General features: G+C 35.1%; 3 protein-coding genes and 1 pseudogene across 19 annotated transcripts; 3 read left to right on the top strand and 1 right to left on the bottom strand.

Moving 5' to 3' along the window:
• The first annotated feature begins 307 nt into the window (after positions 1 to 307).
• LOC120155343 (protein NTM1-like 9) lies at positions 308 to 4,888 on the top strand. Of its 14 annotated transcripts, none has more exons than XM_039166904.1 (11): positions 308 to 589; positions 892 to 1,169; positions 1,334 to 1,615; positions 1,729 to 2,127; positions 2,325 to 2,810; positions 2,962 to 3,168; positions 3,288 to 3,431; positions 3,577 to 3,593; positions 3,898 to 4,006; positions 4,152 to 4,273; positions 4,406 to 4,888. In XM_039166904.1, exons 1-11 carry the CDS (start codon positions 424 to 426, stop codon positions 4,692 to 4,694), a joined length of 2,499 nt encoding a protein of 832 aa, XP_039022835.1. In that variant the 5' UTR covers positions 308 to 423; the 3' UTR covers positions 4,695 to 4,888. The 14 variants fall into 14 exon arrangements, with proteins under 14 accessions (XP_039022835.1, XP_039022830.1, XP_039022829.1 ...); XM_039166899.1 differs by having other exon boundaries at positions 3,577 to 3,720; positions 3,863 to 4,006; positions 4,152 to 4,271; positions 4,419 to 4,888; XM_039166898.1 differs by having other exon boundaries at positions 3,577 to 3,720; positions 3,863 to 4,006.
• LOC120155317 lies at positions 4,717 to 6,972 on the top strand (annotated as a pseudogene).
• A 2,512-nt stretch (positions 6,973 to 9,484) lies between these two features.
• On the top strand, positions 9,485 to 12,213 carry LOC120155346. 4 transcript variants are annotated; one of them, XM_039166916.1, is made up of 4 exons: positions 9,485 to 9,580; positions 9,722 to 10,065; positions 10,126 to 10,230; positions 10,501 to 12,213. In XM_039166916.1, the coding sequence occupies exons 2-4, from the start codon at positions 9,744 to 9,746 to the stop codon at positions 10,902 to 10,904; spliced, it is 831 nt and encodes a 276-aa protein (XP_039022847.1). In that variant the 5' UTR covers positions 9,485 to 9,580; positions 9,722 to 9,743; the 3' UTR covers positions 10,905 to 12,213. The 4 variants fall into 4 exon arrangements, with proteins under 4 accessions (XP_039022847.1, XP_039022846.1, XP_039022845.1 ...); XM_039166917.1 differs by having other exon boundaries at positions 9,509 to 9,580; positions 9,719 to 10,065; XM_039166915.1 differs by having other exon boundaries at positions 9,722 to 10,230; positions 10,885 to 12,213.
• An 8,129-nt stretch (positions 12,214 to 20,342) lies between these two features.
• LOC120155244 (B3 domain-containing transcription factor NGA1-like) lies at positions 20,343 to 21,635 on the bottom strand. The gene has a single exon (XM_039166817.1). It carries the CDS (start codon positions 21,531 to 21,533, stop codon positions 20,385 to 20,387), a length of 1,149 nt encoding a protein of 382 aa, XP_039022748.1. The 5' UTR covers positions 21,534 to 21,635; the 3' UTR covers positions 20,343 to 20,384.
• Between the last annotated feature and the right edge of the window lie 5,604 nt (positions 21,636 to 27,239).

Below are 27,239 nucleotides of genomic sequence, written 5' to 3'. Positions count from 1 at the left end.
GTGTTCCATTGCTTTCTCCTTTCTTCATTCATTAGGGGTCTTCTGGTAATTGGACTACGTAGTGCTACACTTTTACTCGGTTACCAAAAGATCAACATTTGGTTGTTATAGTATGCGACGCAGCTCTTTCCCCTGCGATACGCGCGCTTCAATGATTAGTCTATCCCACGAAAGAGAAAGCGACACGAAAGGCTTCGGAAGCATGTGATTGCCTATATTTGGACGGGGCATCTGAGTCCATTCCTCCTTAACTGCAGGAGATTACCCAAATAACGACAACAACTAAAACCAAAAGAAAAGTAGCCTCGGCTAAGTAATCGAAGAAGTCGGACGAGTTTACTTACAGTGGAAGATAGTCGGACGTGTTATTGTTTTTATGGTTTTTGAAAACTAGTTGGTATTAGAGTTTTTGAGGTCTGAGTGATGGCGGTTTTGACGATGGGAGCTTTGCCTTTAGGATTTAGATTTAGGCCGACCGACGAGGAGCTCATCAATCACTACCTTAGGTTGAAGATCAACGGTCGTCATTCCGAGGTTCAGGTCATTCCTGAAATTGATGTCTGCAAATGGGAGCCCTGGGATTTGCCTGGTATTTTTTTTATCTCTTTCCTTTTATTTTAGTTTTTCCGGGGAAATAAAAAGAAGCAGCAGAATTTATTCGGTGAATAATTGTTCTGAATCTTTGATACCTTTAGCCCGAGTTATTCCTCAACGCTTGTAATATATATATATAGTTTAGAAGATTTATTCCTGTTTTCTAAAACTGGAAATTTCGGGAAAGCCTACATATATTCCTTTTTGATATTCCTCAGAGTATGCGGGGAGATATTTTATAGTTCGAAATTTGATCAATTTTATTTTTAAATTTTGGGATGTTTGAATTAAATTCAGGACTGTCGGTGATAAAATCGGACGATCCGGAGTGGTTCTTTTTCTGTCCTCGTGACAGGAAGTACCCCAACGGCCACCGTTCCAACAGAGCAACGGATAAAGGGTATTGGAAAGCCACGGGGAAAGATCGAACTATCAAGTCTAAAAAGTCGCATATCGGGATGAAGAAGACCCTTGTTTTCTACAAGGGTCGTGCTCCCAAGGGTGAGCGTACTAACTGGATCATGCACGAATACCGCCCCACTACCAAGGACCTTGATGGCACTGCCCCTGGCCAGGTTTTCTTTTTATTTTCTTACTCGTGTTTTTAGTTCAAGTTGGTGCAACTATTTTCATGAACTTAAATTTTTTGCTTTTATTAGTATATTTGTTTGATTGAAAAGCCAGGGAGAAAAAGTTGAGGAATGGTTGTATGACCTGGACCTTTTTTTTTGGGGTGCAGACTGCTTTTGTTCTATTTCGGTTGTTTCATAAAGTAGAAGAGAAGAATGATGCTGCGAAGTATGATGAACTGGAACAAACGGGATATTCTCCTGCCATTATAAAATCTTCTCCCGATGATTCTTCATCGGATTTTCTGCAGGATACTGTGTCAACTGTGACACAATCTCAAAAGCCTGATAACTTTATGCAAAATGATCAAGTAACAGGTGATACCAGCAGCTGCAATAGTCATATGACTTCTAATGCAGATGATCATGCAACAGAAGAAACTGTAGTGGAGGTGTGAAGTGGATAATTTTATCTATGGTTTGGGATTGTTGTATTAATCATTGATTTATCTTTGACTATATTGTGATTCTTGGTGAGTGACTGTTTTCTTGCTTTTTAACACAGAAATGTCCCTTTCTGGAAGGCAATTCAAATTTGTATGAACCCAATTATGGTGAACTTGACTACAAAGTCTTTTCACCACCAATGAACTCGCATTTGTTTGAAGATCTGCCACACTGCATTTACTCTCCTTATGCTAATGAATTTGGCCATGATCAAAATGGATTTCATTTCAACGATGGGACAAGCGCACAAGATGTATCATTCTCTTTGTTGGATGATGTCTTAAATAACCATTATGACTCCTGTGGAGAGTCAAGCTCTCAGAAGAACTCGGTTGCCGGAACAGAGATGCCCTTGTTTGATAATTCATTCATCTCAAAGGCAACACAACCAGAAACATCATATCTCAAAGAAAATGGCATATTCACTGACACAAACACTGAAATGCCACAATTACAGGTAAAGAAATAACTTGCTAGTAGCTTTTATGTTCATATGTATGTAGCGTTTTAGGGGTTTGTTTCTTTAGATTTTTTAGCTTTGTGTCGGTTTCAGCATCCTTTTTTCTATCTATTTTTCACTTTTTAGGCACTTGGATTTAGTTTACTGTTGGGTTCTAACTCTTTTTTTATATATATTTTCAACTTCTTTACCAGTTTGATACAGAGGTTGGAGCTCAAAGGTGGCTTGGTGGGCATATGGATAACAAGCAAGCACTGCAAATGCAAGCTTCGTATGAATCTATCCTTACTCAAACAACACATTTTAACCAAGAGTTTAGAACCAGAAATATCGGTGGCTTTGGAAATGATTCTGTTGGCCATGGAACTTCATTTGCTGATTCTCCAATGGGTTATATCAATCATTTGCAACAATTAACCAGTCTGAAGAATAACGTGAATAGTGGTGGTATTGGAATGAACACTGGAACTCTTGGAACTGGAATCAAGACTAGGACCCGTGGACCTCAGCAACGACCAAATTCAGAGATTGTAAATCAAGGCACTGCTTCAAGAAGAATACGGTTGGATATGACATTTTCTACTGGGCCAATGAAAGGTTCTGTAGGCTGTGTCAATTATGGGAAAATAACAAGTGCTGGCTTCACTGAAGAAGAAGAAGTTCAATCTGCTCTAACCGAGGTAGAGTAACTATGAAAAGTTAATTCTAAGCGCTGTTGATATATTGCTTATCTTACTTTCCATTTTCATTTGCGGAAGGACAAGGTATAATATTAGTATACTGAAGTACATTTCTCAAGCTTGACAATATCTTTCAATGCTTTGATTGCAGGTCACAGAACCTGAAGCTGCAGGGGAGACTTCTAGTTCTGATGAGTCAGAGAAGAATATTGCAAATCATGGCACTGCTCCAAGAAGAATACGCTTGCAAATGAAACTTCCTACTGGACCAGCGAATTGTTCTGCAGGCTGTGGCGTTGGTGAGAAAATGACAAGTCCTGGCCTCAGTGAAGAAGAAGTTCAATCTGCTCTAACTGAGGTAGAGTAACTAGGAAAAGCTAATTTTTAGAGCTGTATTTATCTTACCTTACATTTTGTTTTGGTATACTGAAGTACATTTCAAAATTTGAACAATATCTTTCAATGCTTTGAATGCAGGTCACAGAAGCTGAAGCTATTGGACAAACTTCTAGCTCTTATGAGACTTCTAGCTCTGATGAGTCGGAGAAAGAGGATGAGTTACTCAAGTTTGATGGCAGTGGGGATATTGCTGATGAATCTAATACAAAACCAAGTCTTGAGGTAGAGAGATTAACTAGGAAAAGTTATTTTTAGCGCTGTATATACTGTACATTCCATTTTGTTTTGGCAGAGGTCAAAGTATCATATTAGCATGCTTAAGTATATTTAAAAAAATGAACTATATCTTTCAATGATTTGAATGCAGGTCACAGAAGCTGAAGCTACAGGTCAAACTTCTAGCTCTTATGATACTTCTAGCACTGATGAGTTGGAGAAAGAGGACGAGATACTCAAGTTTGATGGCAGCGGGGATATTGTTGATGAATCTATTACAAAACCAAGGCAGAAGGTAGATTAACTGGGAAAAGCTGTTTCTTAGCACTGTGTTTACCGTGTACTTCCATTTTGTTTTGGCAAAGGTCAAAGTATATTAGTATATACTAAAGTACTTTTATCAAAGTGAACAATATCTTTCAATGATTTGAACGCAGGTCACAGAAGTTGAAGCTACAGGCGAAACTTCTAGCTCTTATGAGACTTCTAGCTCTGATGAGTTGGATAAAGGGGATGAGTTTCTCAAGTTTGATGGCAGCGGGGATATTGTTGATGAATCTAGTACAACACCAAGGCAGAAGGTTGATTAACTAGGAAAAGTTATTTTTTAGCACTGTGTTTACCGTGTACCTTCCATTTTGTTTTGGCAATGATTAAGTATAATATTAGTATATACTGAACTACATTTCTCAAAACGAACAATATCTTTCAATGATTTGAGTGCAGGTCACAGAAGCTGAAGCTACAGGCCAAGCTTCTAGCTCTGATGAGTCAGAGAACGAGTTACACAAGTTTGATGGCAGCAGGGATATTGCTGATGAATCTAGTACAGAACCAAGGCAGAAGGTAGATTAACTAGGAAAAGCTAATTTTTAGTAGTGTTTACCTGTTTATCATCCATTTTGTTTTGGAAAAGGTAAAAGTATAATAATACTAGTATATACTGAAGTACATTTCTGAAAGTGAACAATATCTTTCGATTCTTTGATGCAGGTCACTAAAGCTGAAGCTACAGGACAAACTTCTAGCCCTGAAGAGTCGGATAAAGAGAACAAGTCGCTCAAGTTTGATGGCAGCAGGGATATTGCTGATGAATCTTTTACACTGCAAAGGCAGAGGGTGAAGCAGAACGGTGGCAGCCAAAAGGGCCCATCGGTGCATTTAAAGGCAGTTACTGCTCTTCCTTACTCAAGCTTCCCTTTAACTCGTGTTTTCAGCGTTTTCATCTTCACAGTCTTGTTTGCACTTGTCGTGGGGATATGGGGATAACTTTGATCTTGACTTCTTGATGATGTTGAAACAGGCTGTAGGTAGGTAGGTAAGTAGATCGCTTTCCTGTTGAATCTTGTAGGAAATACGATCAGGTTATGTTAATTGTGCCCTATGTGTAGAGTATATTGTATGAAGAATAGGGGAATGTACTTTGTATGATATGGCCTTAAATTTTACCACTGGCTTAGAGAGTTGTCTTAATGTGTAATAGGTAGGGAAGAGAATATTCTGTTACCAACGATCTTTACCTTGACATTTTCAAAATTTTAGTGTAGATGATTTGGTTGATAATATATTCCAGTGCTGATAATCTTAGTTGAAATCCTTATAAGCTTTTTGATTGATTAATGGCGGGGAAAGTTATATTTTCTTTTAAGCAGATTATGCTCCCAATCATAATCACCTAATTGTCACCAACTCGTAGAAATATACAAAAGAAAACATCGAGTTCTGTGAACAGTTTAGTGGTCAAAAGTTGTCCAGGATAAACTACATTGGCGCATAGTGTATTGCAAGTAGCCAGTAGGCTCGGAGTAGCACAAACTATTGATATGATTACACCTAAGGTAGCCCTACTTTTATCTGATAATTTGGTACATGTCCCCTTGCAAACCGTAGTTAACGTCTGTATAACTATTGATATTTAATTAATTGACTAATTCAAATCGGGTATTATATAATATTCATTTTGAGATTAACTTTCTCAATTCAGTTTGTTCCATTAACAATGTTAAGAACTTTTAATTTTACTTAAAGAATCTAATATCTCATCCTATTATACCAATCAATTGTTAACATCATCTTTTATCCATTTATCGGCTATAATTGCTAGAAGAAAAACAAATAAAATTTCAGAATTTTAATCCTAGAAGGTGACATTTTCCATAATACAAAGTGCAAAGGGTACATTTTCCCTAGGATTGCATGAAAAATGTAAAAACATATATAACTTGTAAGGGAATTAAACTCTGCCAATTAAGCTTTCTAGATGGTGGGAAAGACAAGATTGTAGGTATATATGTTCACTTTGCATCAAAACCTGGCTTTCCCTACTAATTTATCCCAAAACCAATCCGGGTGTGTCAGCAATAATCATATTGGCTTGACCCACGTTTCAAGCATTAACATCACACTTCATACCATTCCCTCCAAAAGGGTACTTCGTTTTATAAATTCTTCATACATATGTAATAGAGGGAATATCTTCTAGAGCTGGAAAACGGTTGGGTTTGTCTTCGTCTTCGTCTTTCTTCAGTTTTTTTCTTCCTTTTTCTTCTCTTTATAAACTTGACGGACTTGTCTCTAAAGGCGAAAATAATAACGAAAGCATTTGGTTCTATCGTATCTACCATCGCTTACTGTTTTTTTGGTTATCGAGACAACAACAAAAAGAACGTCAGCTACGTCCATTACCACAGGATGCATAAGGCCAAGGGGCGACCACTTTCACTGCAGGTTTGCCTTCGTCCCTTTGCCTTGATTAAAGCTTAATTAATCCATTCATTATTGTTTCTGTTATAGTCGAATTCACTGTCAATCGATCATATATGTTCGTCCTATCAATTTATAAACTGTCATCATTACTCTAAATCTGGCATTATATAAACCTCTCATGCAAAACAGAGGAGAAATTCTCTCTCGAAGCTACATTCCACTCATCATCCTCAACTCGTCACTCTCTCTAAAATCACCAATTACAATTAGAAAGAATGAACTGCTTACGATTGTGACAGCTTAAATTGTACCATCACCACTGTTAAGCTCATAATCTTTGCTTGATTTTACTGACTGTGGACCTCAAAGTCAGGATGTGCTGCAACGGTTGCGAGAGAGTAGTAAAAAACGCGATTTACAAGCTTAGAGGTATACTGATTAATTCTTATATCCGATGACCATCATTGTTCCATAGGATCATTGTTAATGGTTGAGAACATTAATGCATGCTAGGGGTCGATTCAGTGGAAGTGGACACAGAAATGGAGAAGGTGACGGTGATCGGGTACATCGATCGGAACAAGGTGCTGAAACGAGTGAGGAGGGCGGGGAAGAGGGCAGAATTCTGGCCTTATCCTAACCCTCCTCTGTACTTCACCACCACCGCCGAGTATTTCAAAGACGACCAACGAGTACAGAGAGAGTTACAACTATTACCGGCATGGATACAACCTCGGACACAGGCATGGTAACATTCCTGTTACTATTCGTGGAGACGACAAGGTCAGTAACTTGTTCAACGATGACAATGTCAATGCCTGCTCTCTCATGTAAAACAAAACTAATAGTAATAAATCAATACCACATCCATTCACCGCGATGATCATGCCTGTAAAATATTATTTGCAAATTAAAAAGATAAGTTATTCGATGTTCATATTGTAGTGAGTATACTCAATTGGTGTATATCCGAGTCTGGTTCATTAAGGCATTTGTGATCATTCGACAGTTTTCCGGTTAAAGCAAAGAGTAAATAAAAAACGAGATTAAAATTAAATAAAATACATATAAGAGATAAAAGTGTGGTTTGGTTTTATTTATCTTTATATATAAGAAAAATATAAATTCACTATAAATGTAGATAAATGAAAATCAAGAGTACAAATTTCAACATAAATTATAAAACAAATACATTTATTTAAAATAATTTATCATAGTCTTAAAAATAATATTAATTTAGTCTGCTCTCGCTCACAAGAAAACAAGAAGAAATAAAAGGCACAAGAGGATATAATTATTATATTACTAATATCTATCTTTACAACATAAGTATCGCTTAAGAGTGTGTGTTTTGAACGTTATTACGAGTCGTCGCAGCATAGTTATGTATGCTTATATGTTTTCCATATACATTAAAATATATATTAAAGTAATCTTATATTCCATTAATTAAATATTATTATCTCATATTCTTGTCAAATAAATCAAATAATATAATAAAATACTCCAGTAATACTATAAGCATGGTTTTCAGAACCGGACCGGTTAGCGAATCGGTCATGCTATCGGTTTACTGGTTCAACCGGTCGAACTGGTCCGACCGGTCGGAAGAACCGGACGACGTCATAATTATTTAAAAAATTAAATAAAAATACCAAAAATATTTAATAAAAAAATAATTTTTTATATCACAAGTCATATTCAAAGCAAGTCATAACATATATAAGTTAAAAACCATAAAATCAAGTGAAACAAAATGATTCAAATTAACTACAACATAATATTTAAGGTAAAACATATTAAATAATAAATGTAATTATATAACTATAATTAAAAAATAAATTTGGGGTTAAAAAAATCATAACAAAATGATATTGTTTGGTTTAATTTTTTTTTTTAAAACAATCTCACATGGCTAAGAAACATAGAAGAGCATCCCAAAAGTCTAAAGAGTAAAAATATGAGAACAAAACAATCTCACATTGCTAAGAAACATAGAAGCGCATCACAACTAACTTCTATAAATAATAGAGGTAATTTGACATTCAAAATCATGGAGCCTTTTGGTGAGCATTGAGTGAACTATTCTTTCACTTCAATCAAGCTCGAATTTTAGGTTTCAAGCGATCTTCTAATTTTTTTTGAGTTCAAACCTTTTTGAGTTTAAGTTTCAATATTATATTTCGAGTTTGAGTTGAACTTGAAAACTTTTAGCTTGTGAGTTTGAGTTGAGTTGAGCTTACTTTTAAAGTTTTCAAGTTCGAGTCGAGCTCAGCAATACTCGAGTTCGACTTGGCTCGTTTAACAAACGATGTTATTTGGTTTAATTTTTTTTTTAAAAAACAAAAATCCCGGTTTTTTCTGGTTTTCAGCCGGTCCGGTTCGAACGGTTCAGCAGTTCTGATCGGTTCACTAATAACGATTCAACCGGTTTAGATTGAACCGGACTAAGCAACGATTTCCGATTAAACCGGTTGAACCGACCGATCCGATCCGATTTTCAAAACAGAGACTATAAGTAATATTATATTCTAAAAATCTTATTTTTAAAAACAATTTTACATTCCAAAAGTCAAACACGCTCCTAATATTATTCCATATCAATCAAAGTTGTTACAAAGTTACAAGTGTCAAAGGCATGTTTCATGTGCACTTTGTTAGGTGATACGTCTATTCGTATAAATATATCAGTATAAATTATCTTATACCAATAATTGAAATTTTTTAATCCCTCCAAAATATAATTAATTAATTTAATAATATTCATGCATTACACTACAAAAAAACAATTAAAAAAACTATAATGGCTAGAGGACACTGTAATAATGAAGTTTTATAACAAAAAATATTAAGACACAGAGTATTAAATAATTTTAAATAAAAATTGATTTGATAATTGATAATTTGATCTGCGCGATTCTTTCTTTCTTTCTCCCTCCTTTTATTGTTTGGTTCAGTGGTTCTTTCACGTTTCCAGTTTCCAAGAAAGCCAACAATTATTCTATTATCTACTGGAAAATGCAATATGCCCCATTTTTTGGTGTTAATTACATTTGAATCCCCCATCTCTTCCTATTTACATAAAATCACAATATTTATTTCTCTTTTGAGAAATTAATTAAACGCCATTTTTGTAGTTTAAAAGTAATTATTATTCTATGCATTGGTAGTAAGATAAAATGGGTACAAAATTAAATTATAGATTTAAAAAGGAAAAAAGGGGAAAGTTAAGGGGGTAAAATCAGAAATAAGAAAAAGAGCGAGGGATGACCCTACGTGTTAGTGTATAATTGGTCAATGACTTATTAAAGAAGCTGTGTTCAAATAAAAGTCGTATGGAAGATGAAGAGCCTCCCACTGTTCTTCCCATGTCTGCGGTGAAAAACCTAACAATTTAAGAAGAAGAAGAAGAAGAAGAAATCTTTCAGCTTCAAACTTTAGTTTCCAAGGTATGAAATATGAAATAGTTCACCCATTAATGTTTTTCAAAATTATGTTATAAGACCAGGAATAGGATTATTATGCCAACTTATTATTGGCATATGACTTAGGTTCTGTTTTGTGTCTATAAATGTTGAAAATTGGAACAGGTTTTGGTTCCTTTTGTGGAGAATGATGAGTGAGAGAAGTAAAGCCAGTAATGTGCATTCAATCCCATCATCCTCGTCTCGTTTGTCTCCTTTGGCTTGTCCATTCACCAACAATAACCCTTTCAAGGTCCATGAATCTTTTGACCCTTTACTTGCCTCTGCGCCTTCGTCTACCTCTAGTCTTGATCAACCCTTTCCCTACCTGAATTTGTGTGATCAACGTCACCGTGGCCACTATGCCTATCACTCTGACTCTACTGCAATTACTACTTTCCCTTTTGTTAATGATCTCGACTTTGAACTCAATTCTTGTTTCACAAGCCACCCGTTGGTGGATTCTCCAGTTCAAACCCGTTTCACTCCTATTTCCTTAAGCTAAGGCAATGTCGGCCCCGAGAGTGCAGTTCAGGGAACTGCTACAAATCAACAAGGGTTACATGAAGTTCCTCGCAAAAACTATCAGATTGCAACCGGTGTTTCGTTGTCCTGCTATAAACCTCTTGAGCAAGGTAGTTTTTATTTCTTGCACATTTTCGTTTCTGTACCTAACTAATTAATTCATTTTCTATTATTGATAAATTTAGTTACTTTAAGAGTTTATCTTCTAAAGAAATAGATGTTTATATAAATTATGAATCCCAGGGTTTTGTTCTTCTTGGATGGAATGAAGGTTACTTGTAGGTGCTAAGTTGACTTAAAAAAGAAGCATATTTCAATAAATTTATGCTTTTGCTGGCTACCATGCAATTTGGGCTGAAACTGTTAACGGTTTTGTCCAGGTACTGCTATTGAAGGATCAAAACTTGTTAGTAAAACACTTTCTGTTTTGCATGAAAAAGGCTGTGTGGTCGTCGGAAAAGATAATCAATTTAGACCAGTAGATGTGGATAAATTACATACTGAAATTGGTGTTTTTCGACCGGCTAATTCAAAAGTAAATTTGTTGAACAAATGTATAACAAAATCATATCCAATATCATCGGATGTGTCCTTTTCTGCAAGACCTCAAAATAACCAAAGTCAACTGTCATACTCGGCGCCATTACCGACTTTGAGTCATTGTGATTCAGCTATTATTAACAATGAGATATGCTTTCCACGTCTTGCTTCTTGTGCACCAGAAACTCTGGTTTCATCTGATCCAGAGTGTATATCTTATTCAGCTGAAACTTTCAAACCATAAGGTGCTGGTTACAATGCTCCAATTGTTAATCCTGTTTCATTGGAGAATGTTCCTTATGGTTATGGTGGCACTTATACAGTAAGCAACACGGATTCCTATTTTGGGCATGTTGTACCTGACATGATTGGTAGTGATATAATGCGGAGTCCTCTAGGCAACGTGGCTTGCCAAGACCGAGTCCCAACAAAAAAAGGTGAAAAGAGAGATCTTGAACCTGTTCACAATGAGACTAAAAATCCTTACATTATGGCAAAATCCAAGCTTCAAATTGCTTGTCCCAATGATCATGAAGACTCGAGAGTAGAACAACATGGTGCGAAAGCAGGTATACCTGATGACAAATGGTCTGCCAACAGTGATGATTCTGATGTAGATTCACCTTGCTGGAAAGGAACCCAGGCTTATCATTCTCCACTTAGAGATTCAGTCCCTGTCAATTCAGAAGATTGTAAGGGACAATCTTCATCCAGAGTTTCAGTGTGTCTGAAATTAGAACATTCTAAGAATGAAAAAGTGGCACGTAACAGTTTAAATCCTCTGGCGCCTGTGTTTGCCCCTGGAAATTCTAAACAAGAAGTTGATTACCATCAGAAGGAATGTCATGGAGATAGCTTTCCGTATACCGAGAATATTGGAGCATTAGCTGTTATTTCTTCATCAAGAGAAGATGGATCAAGGGGTTCTAATAAAGCGGGCACATGTCCAGAAGAAGAAATCAATGATATAGGAACGTTTTGGTCTTCTGAAGTCTGTGACTCAAGAGAGGAGTATGTCACTCCTTACAAATCATTTAGAAATTCAGCGGTCAATTCTTGCTGTCTTGAGCCATATCTTGGGGAAGAGTTAGAGTATGTTGCCCCTGAAAGTCGGCTTGAAAAGGTTGCTGGTGGCATGGAGGGTATTGCTGATGCAACATGTAATGCTTTGGACAGTGTTATGGACATTGTACATACTGGGCAAAATTCTAGCATCTTATTCCCTACAACAGAAATTGACCTGAATTCACATTCCGCTGGAGATGGTGTTTCTTCAGATTTAACTGAAAGATTTCAAGAGCCGCTCAAGTCTACACCTCCCAAACTTGATGCTAACTTACTGATTAATACAATCCAATATTTGTCGGAGATGCTTCTGCAGAATTATTCATTTGCTTAGGTTCAATGAGTGAGCATGAATATGATAAAATTCTGAATATAATCAATAAACTTTATATTGTCATCGGAAATCAGGCTGGTGAAAGAGCTAGAAGTCCCGAACCATGTCACATGTGCACTTTATATGGTAAGAGGCAAGCAGCTGATCACCATAAGATATGGTACTTGATATCTTTTTCCCGTTCTCGTCTTATGATAATAATTCCAACCTGATTGCGTCTGTTTAGTGTGTGTATTTTTCGCTGGGCATGTTTATATAATATAATAAACTATTCTTCTGATGATGTTTCATGCTCTATCAAATAATAAACGAGTTTTTTTTTGTGATAGAATGATAATGATCCCCTTGCTGCCTCTATATGAATTAGTCGTTTGCTATTACAGGACATGTAAACAGTCTCTTCCTATGGCTTTAACTAGGTTATGATGGAAGTTGTATTACATCAACAGAAAATGCATAAGACATCTGCTCTTATGTTAAGTAGTAGGATGTTATGCACTTTTATCAAAGTAATGACGATTAAAGTTTCAAGAAGACCAATGAGGTGATAATTTGTTACTGAATTCATTGCAATTAACTGGAAAGGTTTCTATTCTCCATACAAGATTCAGGTCACCCGGAAGGACCCAAAAGTAGTTCATTCGACAGAGCATGAAATGCCACCAGAAGCCTTATTTTATAGGAAACTATGGCTCGAGGCTAAAACAGCTTTATATTATCAAGAACATGGCTTCCACATGAAACCGGATCCAGACAAGTGCTGATCAAAATAAAGGTTATTTCCTTTACCTCAAGCCTGAAATGATTTCCGTTTCAACACTACCTTCTTTTACTTTTACATTTTCATACTGGTGTATCCGGAGGACTATATGCTTATAACTAATGTTCACGATTTTGGCAGCTGTGTAGAGGTTATTTAGTGTCGGATCTCGAATATAAATCGTGGGGTTGATGAATCAAAGTGCTGGTGGAAGGAGTATATCTTGTGCATAGGTGATAAATGTAAGGGAGTAAGTGACACATGATCTGCGAGCAACCAGACTTAGTTCAAAGATGGATTTAAAGTCATAACCTTAAAAAGGTATAGCCGACCAATTCTGAGCTAAATACGAGACAGAAAAGCTAGCTAATGAAGCAGAAGGAAAGCACCCCAAGATTGTAGCTAAATCCTTGCAACTTTTGTAACATTCTTAAGATCTTGGTTCTTTGTAAAAATGCTAAACTGGGTGTTTTAATCGCAATTAGCCCATTGCATCTCAAAAGCGTTTTGATCTGCTTACGTGGTGGGTTTTATCCCTAAGCTAATGACTGCTGAACGAATGTAGTTGGAACTCATTATGTGTGGCATTTCAGAGCTGTAACACACGCAACTTCATGATCCATTTATGTCAGCTTTTAGTTCGACAATCGTACTTAATAACTGCGGTTGTTTTATGGGATCGGCTGCCTGCCACTGCCTTTTCACTGTCACCGTTAATGCTTTGTCATGATAAACAGAAAGTTATTATATTATATTATGAAATGGAAGCTTGTGCTGTTTAATAGTTTACCCCCCACTCCTTTAATTTTGTACTTTTTTTCCTGCATGATAGCATCTCCGATCATGTAATTAATTACATAAGCAATAAGCACGCTAGGATCTTGAGTGAGAAGAGACATACATTTTAGATGTGGTTACGGCTGTCCCGTTGGATGTTTGTTTCATCGGCAGCATTTATAAACAGTAACAGCAGCCCTGCGAATAATGCCAGTAATGGAGGGGTCTCTTTTTTGCCTCCTGCTGCTGTTTCTGTTGGATTGCCACTTTCAGCGTACCACCATAACCTACCACCATAGGTTCTAGATGCTATTCTTTCTATGGTTATTTCAGGAAAGGGGCTCAATCTAACATGAACACGTAAACATGTGAATAACAAAGGGTGTCTGTGTTGTCCTAAGTATCCATGTAAGTGAACAAAACAGAAGAGTGAGATCGATCCGCACCGCAAATTTGGGAGTGGCTTGTCAGAGTGCTGAGCAACTGAAATAAAAATGAATTGACGTGCTGATTTGTTTAATCTAAATATTTGTTTATATAGAAATTTATTATATTTTATAATTTTATTAGTGGATATTAATTTATTAAAAAAATGTGAGCTGTTAATAACAGAGATATTAATATATTTATTTTTATATATTTAAAAATAATTATAATAATATTTTTATATTTTTTTAATTAAGTTGTTATTTTAATGAATAAAGATAATAATTTTTTATATAAATATTTTTGTCATGTCGGATATTAATTTCTAGCCTAAAAATCAGGTCGGATGGAACCTATCTAAATCTGGATCAAGTGACGGATAAAGAGGTATAATACTCAAATTGTGTTCGGGGTCAAAAAACTAGTCTGAACTAAACCATCACCATCCCTAACTACAGGGATGGAATCATGGTTCCAACTCAAGGGGGCAAAGTGCAATTAATCATAAAAAACGATGAGACAAAGTATGATTAAGTATAGAAAATGAGAGAGGGAAAATCAAAATAAACTAAAATTTGGAGCCCTAATTTAATATTTATCAATATATTTTTAAATAATTAAAAAACATAAAATTAGTGATGAATTTGTCCAAAAAAAAAATTGTTCGTTGAACAAAGTGAAAAGGTGGTAATATTTTCCTGACCAAAATAAAAAAAATCTTGAAATCAGTGATGAATTTGTTAAAAAAATATATAATACATAAAAGTTGGTCTAGATGTTATAACTGAATTTTGACAATCACGTTTACATTTAGTTGTATCAGAATTGTTGATGAATCGGGTAAAGAAAAATGAAAGAACACAAGAATTTTAACGAGGTTCAACAATGTGCTTACGTCCTCGGTGCCTAGGCGGCGCTAGAAGTTTTATTCAATATCTCATAGGTTTAGGTTACATCTCTATTTATAATATATAAACCTGATACATAATTACAAAATTAACCCTTGTACCGTACCCAACCCACATAATCGTAACCCCACTACGAGACTTTCTTCGTAAGGACAGTTGATGTTCGCTGCGTTCGCTTCGCTCACTCCGCTCCATCCCCTGTCCTCTTTACCGGTATATTTATCAGTCATACCTAACAAATCTCCACCTTGGCAAATATCCTGCCCCTTAGGAGACATTCAATGTGGGTTGGGTTACCTTACTTCTTTAACAACTCGAAACATTCAACAAGTCCAAGCAATGCTTGAACTTGTCTGTTGTAACTGGCTTAGTGAACATATCAGTGACATTCTCATTAGTATGTACCTTCTGAAACAAAATCCCTCCAGATGCAACCAACTCTCTGATCTTGTGAAAACGTACATCAATATGCTTAGTTCTAGCACGATATACGTGATTCTTAGCCAAGTGAATAATACTTTGATTGTCGCAAAGCAATTGAACTCCACATTGTTGAACACCCAACTCCTTCACTAGACCAGTAAGCCATAAAGTTTCTTTTGCAACTTCAGCCGCTGCCATGTATTCAGTTTCAGTTGTAGATAGTGCCACAACAGATTGTACAGTAGACTTCCAACAAATAGGCCCTCCACCAAGAGTAAAGACATACCCTGTCGTAGATCTTCTATTATCCAAGTCACCTGCATAGTCTAAATCCACATATCCTACAACCAAATGATTATCCTGCTGACTACCAAAAACAATTCCATGTCCCACAGTACCCTTTAAGTACCGAAAGATCCACTTGACTGCTTCCCAATGTTGCTTACCAGGTTTAGACATGTACTTACAAACTTGACTAACAACATAAGCTAAATCAGGACGAGTACATACCATTGCATACATCAAGCAACCAACAACATTAGAATACGAAACCTTTGCCATATCTTCAGCTTCCTTATATGTCTTAGGGCACTGTTCTGATGAGAGCTTAAAGTGATTCGCCAATGGAGTGCTAACTGGTTTTGCACTGCTCATCGCAAACTTTTCTAGCATTTTCTCAACATAACCCCGTTGAGATAACCACATTTTCCTTGAGTCTTTGTCCCTGCAAATTTCCATTCCAAGAATTTTCTTTGCAGCACCTAAATCTTTCATATTAAATTCCTGACTCAATAAAGTTTTCAAACCGATAACATCATCCATGTTCTTCACAGCAATTAACATATCATCAACGTATAGTAACAGAAAAATAAAAGAACCATCATCAAGGCTCTTAACATAGACACAACAATCATACTCACATCGCTTGTAGCCAATCTTGATCATATAGGAGTCAAACAGTTTGTACCACTATCTCGGAGACTGCTATAACCCATACAAAGATTTCTTCAATCTGCAAACTAAATGCTCGTTTCCAGGTTGAGTGAAACCTTCAAGCTGTCGTATGTAGATTTGCTCCTCTAAATCACCATGCAGAAAAGCAGTTTTTACATCCATCTGCTCTAAATGCAAATCCAAACTAGCCACCAATGCAAGTACTGCTCGGATTGAAGTGTGCCTGACCACATGAGAAAAAATTTCATCATAATCAACTCCTTTCTATTGTGAAAAATCCTTTGCTACCAAATGAGCCTTGAACTTCTCCTCCTCTTTTTCTATTACTGTTGGTTTCTTCTTATACACCCATTTGCAACCAATTGGTTTCTTATCCTCAGAAAGGCGAACTAACTCCCATGTACGATTGTGATTCAAAGACTCCATCTCCTCAATCATGAAAGTCATCCACTTGTCGTTATCCTGACTAGTAACTGCATCATTAAAAGTAACCAGATCATCACTGCTAACAGTAAGTGTAAAAGAGACCAAGTCTTCAAAACCCAATATGTTCGGAGGCTTTATATTAGTCCGTCTCACCCTGTCTCTCATGAGACTATAATCCTGCAAATCATCCATAGCGGAACCACCAGAAGTCGGTTGAGAGGTTTCTGTTTTCTCAACTAAAAACTGCTCGAAATCTACCACTGTCGTGTCTTTCTTCTGCTGTAACATGGGTTGTTCATAAAAAACAACATCTCTACTGATCATAATTTTCTCCACAATTGGGTCCCATAACTTGAATCCTTTGACACCTTTCTTGTAACCCAGAAAAATGCACTCCTTCGATTTTGCATCAAGATTGGATCTCTCATCAGTAGATACATGCACATAAGCAGGACAACCAAAAATCCGTAAGTGATCAAAAGTAACATCATGACCAGTTCATTCCTCTTCTGAAACTTTCCCAGCCAATGATGCCCTTGGCGATCTATTGATAAGATAACACGCCATGTTAACAGCCTCAACCCAGAAGTGTTTGGGAAGCCCCGCATTCAACCGCAAGCGTCTGGCTCTTTTATTCAATGACTTGTTCATCTGTTCCGCAACATCATTCTGTTGTGGTGTCTTGTGCATTGTAAAATGACTCTTGATCCCATACTCCTTATAGAAGTGTAGAAACTGTGAATCTGTGTACTCAGTACCATTGTCAGACCGCAAACACTTAATTTTTCATTCTGTTTGGTTTTCTACCTCAGCTTTCCACAGCTTGAACTTCTCAAAAACATCAGACTTCTGTTTCAAAAAATACACCCAAACTTTCCATGAAAAACCGTCAATAAAGGTAACATAATACCTAGATCCACCCAAAGACGATGTCGTGGAAGGCCCTCATACATCAGAATGCACATAATCAAGAATCCTTTCAGTTGTGTGCTTTGCAGTCTTAAAACAAACTTTAGTATGTTTACCAAGAACACAATACTTGCAAAAGTCGAGCTTACAACTTTTAACACCATGTAACATATTTCTTTTATGTAATTCAGCCATACCACGTTCACTAAGATGAGCAAGACGCATATGTCACAGTTTGGTTGTATCATCACAGGACTCAACAAAATGAACTCCACCTACAACGGTACTCCCTAACAATCTGTAAATATTCCCTGCAGTCGTCTTTCCTTTCATCACAGTCAAAGCTCCTTTAATAATCCGAATGGTTTCCTTATCCTCATCAGCCTTAGGGATAAAACCATTTTTGTACAAAGTGCCCAAAGAAATCAAATTCTTCTTCAAATCAGAGGTATGTCGAACACCACTCAACGTCCGAACAGAGCCATCATACATCTTAATTCTGACCTCACCAATACCAACAATATTGCAATATCGATCATCACCCAAACATACAGAACCAGAATTAACCGACCTGTATGTCGAAAACCATTCCCTATTTGGCGTGATGTGATAAGAACATCCAGAATCAAGAATCCAACATCCGTCAATTGAGTCGTTGAAATAGAGAGCATATCACCCTCACTGCAATCAGAATTGTCATCCTCGACCACATTCACAGACTTGGATGAGTCATCATGCTTCTCATCAGCCTGCTTTTTCAACTTCGAACAGTCTCGCTTCATATGTCCCGCCTCCTTGCACTTGTAACAGTGAATTGTCTTCTTGTCCCTGGATTTGGATCTCGAATTCTGCTTCCCAGACCTTGCCTTCTCTGGCTTCCGTCCACAGTCTCGATTACCCTTGACATATAAGCTATCAGCTTGAGAGCTTTCCCCTGCATTCTGCTTCCGCTAGTTGTGAGCCAACAAGGCTACAGTAATCTCTTCAACTTTGATAGTCTCTTTCCCATATGTAAGAGTAGTCACCATGTTTTCGTAAGAGGAAGGCATCAAACATAATAAAATCATCGCTTTGTCTTAATCCTCAATTTTCACATCAAGCCGAGCCAAATCAGAAACGATTTGATTGAAGACATTCACGTGTTGCGCCAAATCATGATCGTCCTGCATCTTCAACCCATACATACACTACTTTAGATACAGTTTAGTCGTTAAGGATTTCGACATAAACTGACTTTCCAACTTCTTCCAAATTTCATCTGGATACGAAAGATGCATGACGTGATACATAACCTCGTCCACCAAACATAACCGTATGGTTCCTGCCGCTCGCTGTTGCAATTTTTCCCAATCTTCCTCCTCCATTGACGTCGACTTTGTAGGTCGCAAAGCCTTCAGGATCCCTTGTTGCGCCAACAGATCCTTCACCCTTGTTTGCCATAATCCGAAGTTACCCTGACCATCGAATTTCGCAACTTCGAATTTTGCTCCTGACATCTGATACCAATTGTTGATGAATCGGGTAAAGAAAAACGAAAGAACACAAGAATTTTAAAGAGGTTCAACATTGTGCTTACGTCCTCGGTGCCTAGGCGGCGCTAGAAGTTTTATTCAATATCTCATAGGTTTAGGTTACATCTCTATTTATAATAGATAAACCTGGTACATAATTACAAAATTAACCCTTGTACCGTACCAAACCCACATAATCCTAACCCCACTACAAGACTTTCTTCGTAAGGACAGTTGATGTTCGTTGCGTTCGCTTCACTCACTCCGCTCCATCCCATGTCCTCTTTACCGGTATATTTATGAGCCATACCTAACAAGAATCATGTCTTGTTTGAATATGTTTGGACTAAATTTTAGGGATTACAAAAATAATTCAATAACCAAACTAAAAAAATAGTATAAAATAAAGAAGCTGTGTGCAAAAGTATTCACTAGTCTTTTCTAACTGGAATAAAAGAATGCGACTGTTATTAAATAATGTTTTCATTTAGGGTTTTGAGAATGAGAAAACTAAGAAGAGAAAGTCTGAAAATTTTACTTCATTAACTATCATATAGATGTGTTGAGAAAGTGGAGAGATATATGCTATCAACATATTAACTTGAATGCATACTCTCTTAACGTTGTTATGAGAAAACTGAAATTCTCCCGAAAGCTTGTAATTATATGGTTCATTACCATATATCAGCACCAGAGATAAACTCTGAAACCCCATTTTAAGGATAAACTAATTAATTTCTTCAGTCTCGTGGAGGTATAGAGCAAATATGTTTTGTTTCTTTGGTACTATACCAGCACGGGATTTGATTCACACATCTTGTATTTTGGTCTTTTCTGTCTACGATTCCAAGCTATTTGCAGTAAACAAAGTAGAAAACTGTTCAATCAATTATGGCAGCCAATATGCAACTTGCAGTCATAATATTTGTGATATTGAGAAGAAGAAAATGGAAAGCATGCAGTGAAGGCTAACCAGATAACTATACTACAAAAAGAATTACAAAAATTTATATTTGCATATGATGGCATCTGCATTTTCCAAGAGAGTTGATAGTGTGTGTGCCTGTTATACCTTTTAAAATCCCCTGCAAAACCTGCGGGCGTGCCCAACAAGCACAACAACCTAGACCAAAAGAGAGCAAAAGTAAAACGCGATAAATGCAATGGTGTTTCAGTCACAATTTAAATCCTTGGTGTTGAAGAAACTTTATGCCAAATATATAGCTTGTGGTCAGGTATCTAAGTCCAAGGACACGGAAGCCTTCCCTTTGTCGGGGTTAAGAAACTCAGAGGGGGACAGTGGGGTGCCATTGTAGAGCCTTAATTGGAGAGGATGCTGAGACGATGAAGAGCGTTGAAGAGGCTGCGATGCCATTGTAGCGTTTTCTAAGGTAGTTGTGGATATCACATCCATGTTCACCCCGAAAAGCCTTAACCTCTTGGCTGCTGCCTTGCCTGGGACCACCGGCACCGAATCGAACGCAACCGGCTCTACAACTCCACCTTGCTGTTGCCACTCCATCATTCCCATTTCCATTTGTGGGGCTGCCGAAACCACGTAACCTCCGTAGTAGCTATGTTGGTTAAGAGGGTGTATCTGTGACAAGTGCAAGTGATCTTCTCTTCCAGGTGGTGGCCGTCGCATTAGCAATGGACTCCATGGGATGGAGCGGTGCAAGGGGAAATGGTGTTGCTGATGATGGGGAAGGAAAGACACCTGCGTCTCCGCTGCATCAGGTCTCCGTCTCCAATCAATAAAAAGACGATCTTTACCCAACTCACCGACTCCTCTCTGGAAAGAAACTATATCGCCGGCATCTAGTTTCTTATCCTTGACAAAACGGCTCCACCCTTTGGTTATAACATAGCTTTGGCTACTATTCCAATAAGAGTACCTGAATCTCCACGGCTTCCCATTTCTGTCCTCGAAATTCAAAACTAGACCTTTCTCGTTCGTGGAATAATCGAACGGGAAATACTTCTCAGCGTGTTGTTTTGGGATAACAAGCCGGTTGAGTTTCCCCACATCGCTTGGAGTGACTACTTTGTCGAACAAGTGTTCTTTATCGATGTTGTCACTTGCACTAGTCCTAAGCTCAAGCGTTGAATCTGAGTCCATGACTGCAGAATTAGCTTCACTTGCAGAGGCCGTGATGGTTTCTTCCTTATCCTCTTCAGCGTCGTACGTGTTGCCTAACCAGTCGGAACTCCTTTGGTGGTGGTTGTCGTGAATCTGATGAGGCTCCCGTGCGGAGTTTCCAAGAGGAGATAGCTGTGTTTTGTTCCGAGGAGAAGATGAAGAGTATGAAAAAGGAAGCTTACCATTATTACCCATCTGTTTTCCTTCCAACACTTGTCTGTCAGATGACTCAAGATCCATGGCTTACACGGCACCAATTGTGACTTGTTTTCGGGGAAGTGGACAACGAAGGTGAGGAGGAAAAATCAAGAGAAGAAGCCTAACAAGAAAGAAAGAAAAATGTGGAGAGATTTAGGGCTATTTGAGGTTGAAAAATCAAACAAAGGCAGAAACTGTGCCATCAGGGTTGAAGACTAGACATTTGAACACATATACATTGCAAGCTCAACTACCTGTTGACCTTGGAACAAGAGAGTGAAAGAGAAGGAAATAGGTTTATTTGGCGGTGTTATTGTATTTTCCAAAGGCCGCGCCTCCCTCGAACCTTCACAGGTTAGGAACTGCAGTAATACCTCCTCTTTTTTTCCCACTTTCTTTTTTCCTAAATCACTTTATAATGTCTAAGTCTTATGCATGAATGTTTTTAGTCCGAGACTTTCTTCGAAAAGCCAAACAATTATTAATTTTAGGTTCAATTATTTGTAATTATTATGTTTAGTTAATGAAATTAATAGATTTTAATTAGTAAAGTAATGGTTCGTTTGGTAATGCTGCCTAGGTTTGAAATCAAAATTATTACCAAATGGATAAAATTTAAAGGTAAAACCATTTTACAACGGTGGTTTTAAATCAACCATAACAACTGAGTTTTTTAATGTTTCCTGTTTAAATTTCCGTTTAGAAGCAAATTATGCTTTTACCCTTATTATGATGCATGGGCTCCACTCCTTCATACAGAAAAAAATTTAAAATTCAATTGTTTTTATAAATTATATATTAATTATATCTAATTACGTTTTGCCTAATAAAAAAACTTTTAAATTTATTTTATGTTTTTATTATATTTATATTTTTATAATTTAATTTGATATTTTTATATATTAAAATATTAATAAATTTAAAATAATTTAAATTAATCTATTTTTAATTTACAATATAATATTAAAAGTGACATTTTATCTTATTAAAAGTACTCTTTGATAACAATATCAAATAGTTAAAATTTAAACTGTACTTTTGAGATTCACTTTTAAATGTTCTTTTCTCCAACATTTTTAAAAGTCATTTTCCAAAAACAATGTTAAACTGACCCTGAATATACACTAAATTACAAAAGATAATACTTTCTTCCAATTGTTCTAATATGTCCAAATACATAAATATTATCTTATTTAATAATAAAAATTAATTACATTGCATGTATTTAAATTATAATTTTTACTTTAAATTAATCTCTAAGTTAATTATCATCATGGATGAAGTGGCAAATGTCACATTATCATCTTGAATGATGTAGCATATGTCACAACATCATTTTAGGTTACATATCATGTCCTAAGTCATCTTCTTGGATATGGTACATATCATGTCAATAATTTAGTACATGTAGAAATATCATGTCAATAATATATGTTGATCATTAGTCAACTAAGCTTTTCATCTAACATATGCATTTTATTAAAAAAAAATTAAAATGTTGAAGGCTAAAATCTTCTAGAAGTCATAAATCAAAATAATTATTTGAACAAACGTTACAATTAATTTTGATATCATATAATAAAAAACTAAAATTATTTTTCATTAAGTTAAAAGGAATCATAATTCTCTATCTAAAAAAAAGGAAATCCAATATATTTTAAAAAATAAATTATTGTTAATTTTATTGGCCAGTTAAGTATAATTTTAGTCAAATGTTTTTCTTTTTGATTAAGCTAAAGGTGATTACAAAATAGTATTTGCTCTAATTACTCTCAACCATTTGACAATGAATGTTCAATCACCCTTACAATCGTTGGTACTCGAATCCATGACCTCTAAGAACTACATCTATTCATTTAACTACTGATGTAAGTTGATTTGTGTTATTTTTAGTCAAATATTTCTTTAAAAAACATAAATACATAATATTTTTAATACTATATTATATATATATACTCTTACAGAAATGGAACCTTAAGTTCCCTCTATATATTTATTATTTCTTTTATCCCACTAGATGTATTTTTTAATTATTTTATTTAAAATGTCTTATTAAAAAATTAACAAACAACAACATTTTTATTTCTTTATTTATCCTTATATATCCCACTTTTTTACACTTACTAAAATAAATCTATCAATTATTTTTTAAATATAATTTTATATTTTTATTGATTATATATATATCTCTTAAAACTATGTGTATAGTTAATATGACACAAATTATGTGATGAAGAGAGTATATTATTTAGATGAGAAATGAGAGACCTCGTGTAGTATCTGATTGGGTTCATGTTGGCTTGTCACTGTCATAATCCTGGGTGGTATGCATATTAATTTCTATGTTCTTGTGGGGTATATAACCCTATAAAGACAGCTGTTTTCGAGAGCACGAGCTTCCTATGATTCTACCATAATTAATTCTATTTTTTATTTAAAAAAAGAATTATATTTAAAGATGGTCATGAATCATATTGAATCATTTTTAGTTTATCCCAACTCAACTTGAATATAATATTTTTTTTCACTTGTCACTGACTCAATTCGAATTTAGGGAAGTTTCACCTGATCTAAAATTTAACTTGATTCTTAAGATAAAACACCGCACTCGACCATAATATATTCCCATTTTTATTAAATAAAATAGTGATCTAATTGAAATATATAGATACAAGAGTATTATATCAATTATCTTTAAATATATAAAGATCAATTATACTATTATTTTTGGATCAAATCGAGAATTTTTCACTCTAAATCTAAACTTAACTCGGCCTGACCTTATCTCTAGTTAAAGAAAAACTTGACCTAAACTCATATTTTCAAAAATAATAATTCGATGTTATAAAATTAGGTCGAGTTGAAATACGATAGATTATGGTGAAATACCCTTCCCTTTCCGTAATTGTATTGGGCCATTTTTTTTAATTGTGATTTTGTAGTTGATAATGCTTGTCTCTTTCTGGATTTATGCTAAAAGGGTCTTTGATTAATAATGTTAATATTAATAGTAGTAATGAATTAATTGTATTTCCGTGGAATGCATGGTTTAATTTTATATAAATTAAAATATATTAAATATTTTTAATATTTAAATTTAAATTTCTAATGTGATTTTTAAAAATTCTAAAACGTAACATTAGAAGAATATTATAATAATAATCTCGTGGGAGCTTATTACCGTATTCTAATCTAGATAATCCATAATATACATTGGTTTATGACATGTATTAAAGAATATTATAATAATATGTATATTTTTATGACACGTGTTAAAAATTTATTGTGTTAATTATATTATATGTTTTAAAGTTGTGGTTTTTGTTTTAAATTAACCTTTAATTTTTTTAATATTTTAATTTTATTTGTAAATTATGATTCTCATTTTAAATTGATCTCTATATTTTTTTATTTTTTAAAATTCAACCTCAAAATATGACCCTCATTCTATATTAGCCCTCAAACTTTTGAATGTTCCAATTTCATCCATTAACTTTTTAATGATTTTGAGGACGTAATTCGAATGTTCAAAAATTTGAAGATTGATTTAAAATAAGGCTATGGTTTGGGGGTGAATTTAGAATATTCAAATGTTTGAGATCAATTCAGAATGAAAGTCATAATCTAGGATGAGATTGAAATGTGTAGAAAGTTAGGGATCAAAGCATTGGGAAATTATGAGGGGGAAGAATTAAATATTTTGATTAAATCTGGTGGATGCAATTCATTGATATACACAGATAGGTACCACTTCCATTTTAGTGCAACATCTTCATCATTTCTAATTTGTTTAAAAATTTACAATTCCCATCCCCAAAGCTTTAATACAAGCAAACTATATGTATTATATTAAGCCCTATATGCTAGTATATTATTATATGAACCCAAATACATTTATATATTTATAATATAAAAAATTATTTGATATATAGCTGTGCAATATTTATTTTATATAACTTTATCTATTTTAATCTTAAACGTAAACTAATATCTAAATCTCTTAAACTCTACATTCTAAATATGATATATATCATTTAAATAGATAAAATTATACAATTTATAAAATTTAAATATTTTGTATGAAATAAATATTAAATTAATCATATATTAATGTCCATATATTAATAATAGGTACTCAACCAACAAGACTTGGTTCAATTGATAAGTAGTTTGATAACGCTTAAATAAGGTCTTGAGTTTGAGTTATATGCAGAAAAATTTTGTTGGTTAACTCACCCACTAAAATCAGATGTGTGACGTGAGTTGATCTGAATTAATCAGAACGAAGACTTGAAATTAGGGGAAAAAATAACAATAGGTACTCAAGGGGATGCTTCCGTCACCTCACCTGATTATGGTGACGTTGGTTAGTTTGAATTTTGTCAAAGATTGAACATATCAACGCTGTAAGTGGAATATGCTTTTAGGAATATGATTGACTAATTATTCCATTTATAATTTTTTATTTATTTTTTACAATAAAAAATGAAAAATTACTCCCCCAACTTGAGCTATATTTTCAAGACAAGCCAGCCAGCCTTGTAATGGTAAACACTAAATATATTTTATGCAAGCGTTTCATTACTTTAATCTCGAGTTTAAGTAAATTGCTCTACCCTCTTGTATTATTATATTCCTTCAAAATTTGTTCTTATCTATTCTAATAATTAATTAGAACATGTGTGTTCGATGTAGCACTAATGTACATCAGTATGGATTTTTTTTGTAAGCTAGGAAGATTCACTTTATATTATTGTATCCAAATGTATTGTATCTTTATTGAATATATTTTATGTATTAATTTTGTATTTTAAAAGTTTTTGAAAAAACTTTTTGTAATTAGAACTCAAGAAAATATTTTTACATAAAGAGTCTCAAACACTTACCATCTCTTGAAAAGTCGCAATCTCTGAACATAACTTATGTCATGTTCACGTCACTATCATAGTTAAATCTACTATCAACTAACTATATTAATTTATAATGTCAACTTATGAGTAGTTATAATGATTCTACGTCAAACATCAAATTCAAAGGTTATTATGATATCTTTTGTCAATACCGAGAGAATGAGAGAACCCATTATTTTTCATCACCATTTAGTGCTCCTCTACCCCTATGGAGACAAAGAATTAATTAGATATCGAATCAATCTCTTATCGACTATAGTTTTACGTTGAAATAAAAAAGAATGAAAAGTTTGTAATAGTTATAACCCATTTTTTCCTATTAACTATATGTATAAAATACAAAATAATCCTGGAGACGGTAGATGCTATGACAACACCTACTGAGTTTGGACCATATCATAGCTTGATGCAGAGAGATGGGGAATGTGAATGCAAGAAACCCGAAAAAGGTAGAACAGACTCTGAATTGTGTATATATTTGTAATATATATAGTTTCATTATGAACTGCTGGTTAATTGCACATCTCATACGGTACTGGTGAAAGGGTTTTAAAGCATATGGTGGGAGAGAGAAAAGCAATAACAATGAAAGACGGTAGATTGGGTACGTACATACGCACATCGTCAAGGTCCATATATGTTTTGCGCTATAGAGGTGTGTAGATATAGCTAGCCCGGGAGGTCAGGACCACAATTGAGCCCTCCCTACCGTCCAGTTGGCGGCAGCTATATGTCTTGTTTGGTGCTACCGTTGTCGGCCTGTCTCGATGACGTGTAAGAAAACGTAGCTGGGGGTTTCTCCTGATCTGATGATGATTGGGTAATGGGGATTGTATTG

Source organism: Hibiscus syriacus, unplaced genomic scaffold (assembly GCF_006381635.1).
Source record: "Hibiscus syriacus cultivar Baekdansim isolate YM2019G1 unplaced genomic scaffold, ASM638163v2 tig00111166_pilon, whole genome shotgun sequence".
Classification (NCBI taxonomy): Eukaryota; Viridiplantae; Streptophyta; class Magnoliopsida; order Malvales; family Malvaceae; genus Hibiscus; species Hibiscus syriacus.
Note: the sequence above shows the minus strand (reverse complement) of the source record. Positions and strands in the feature narration are given on the sequence as shown.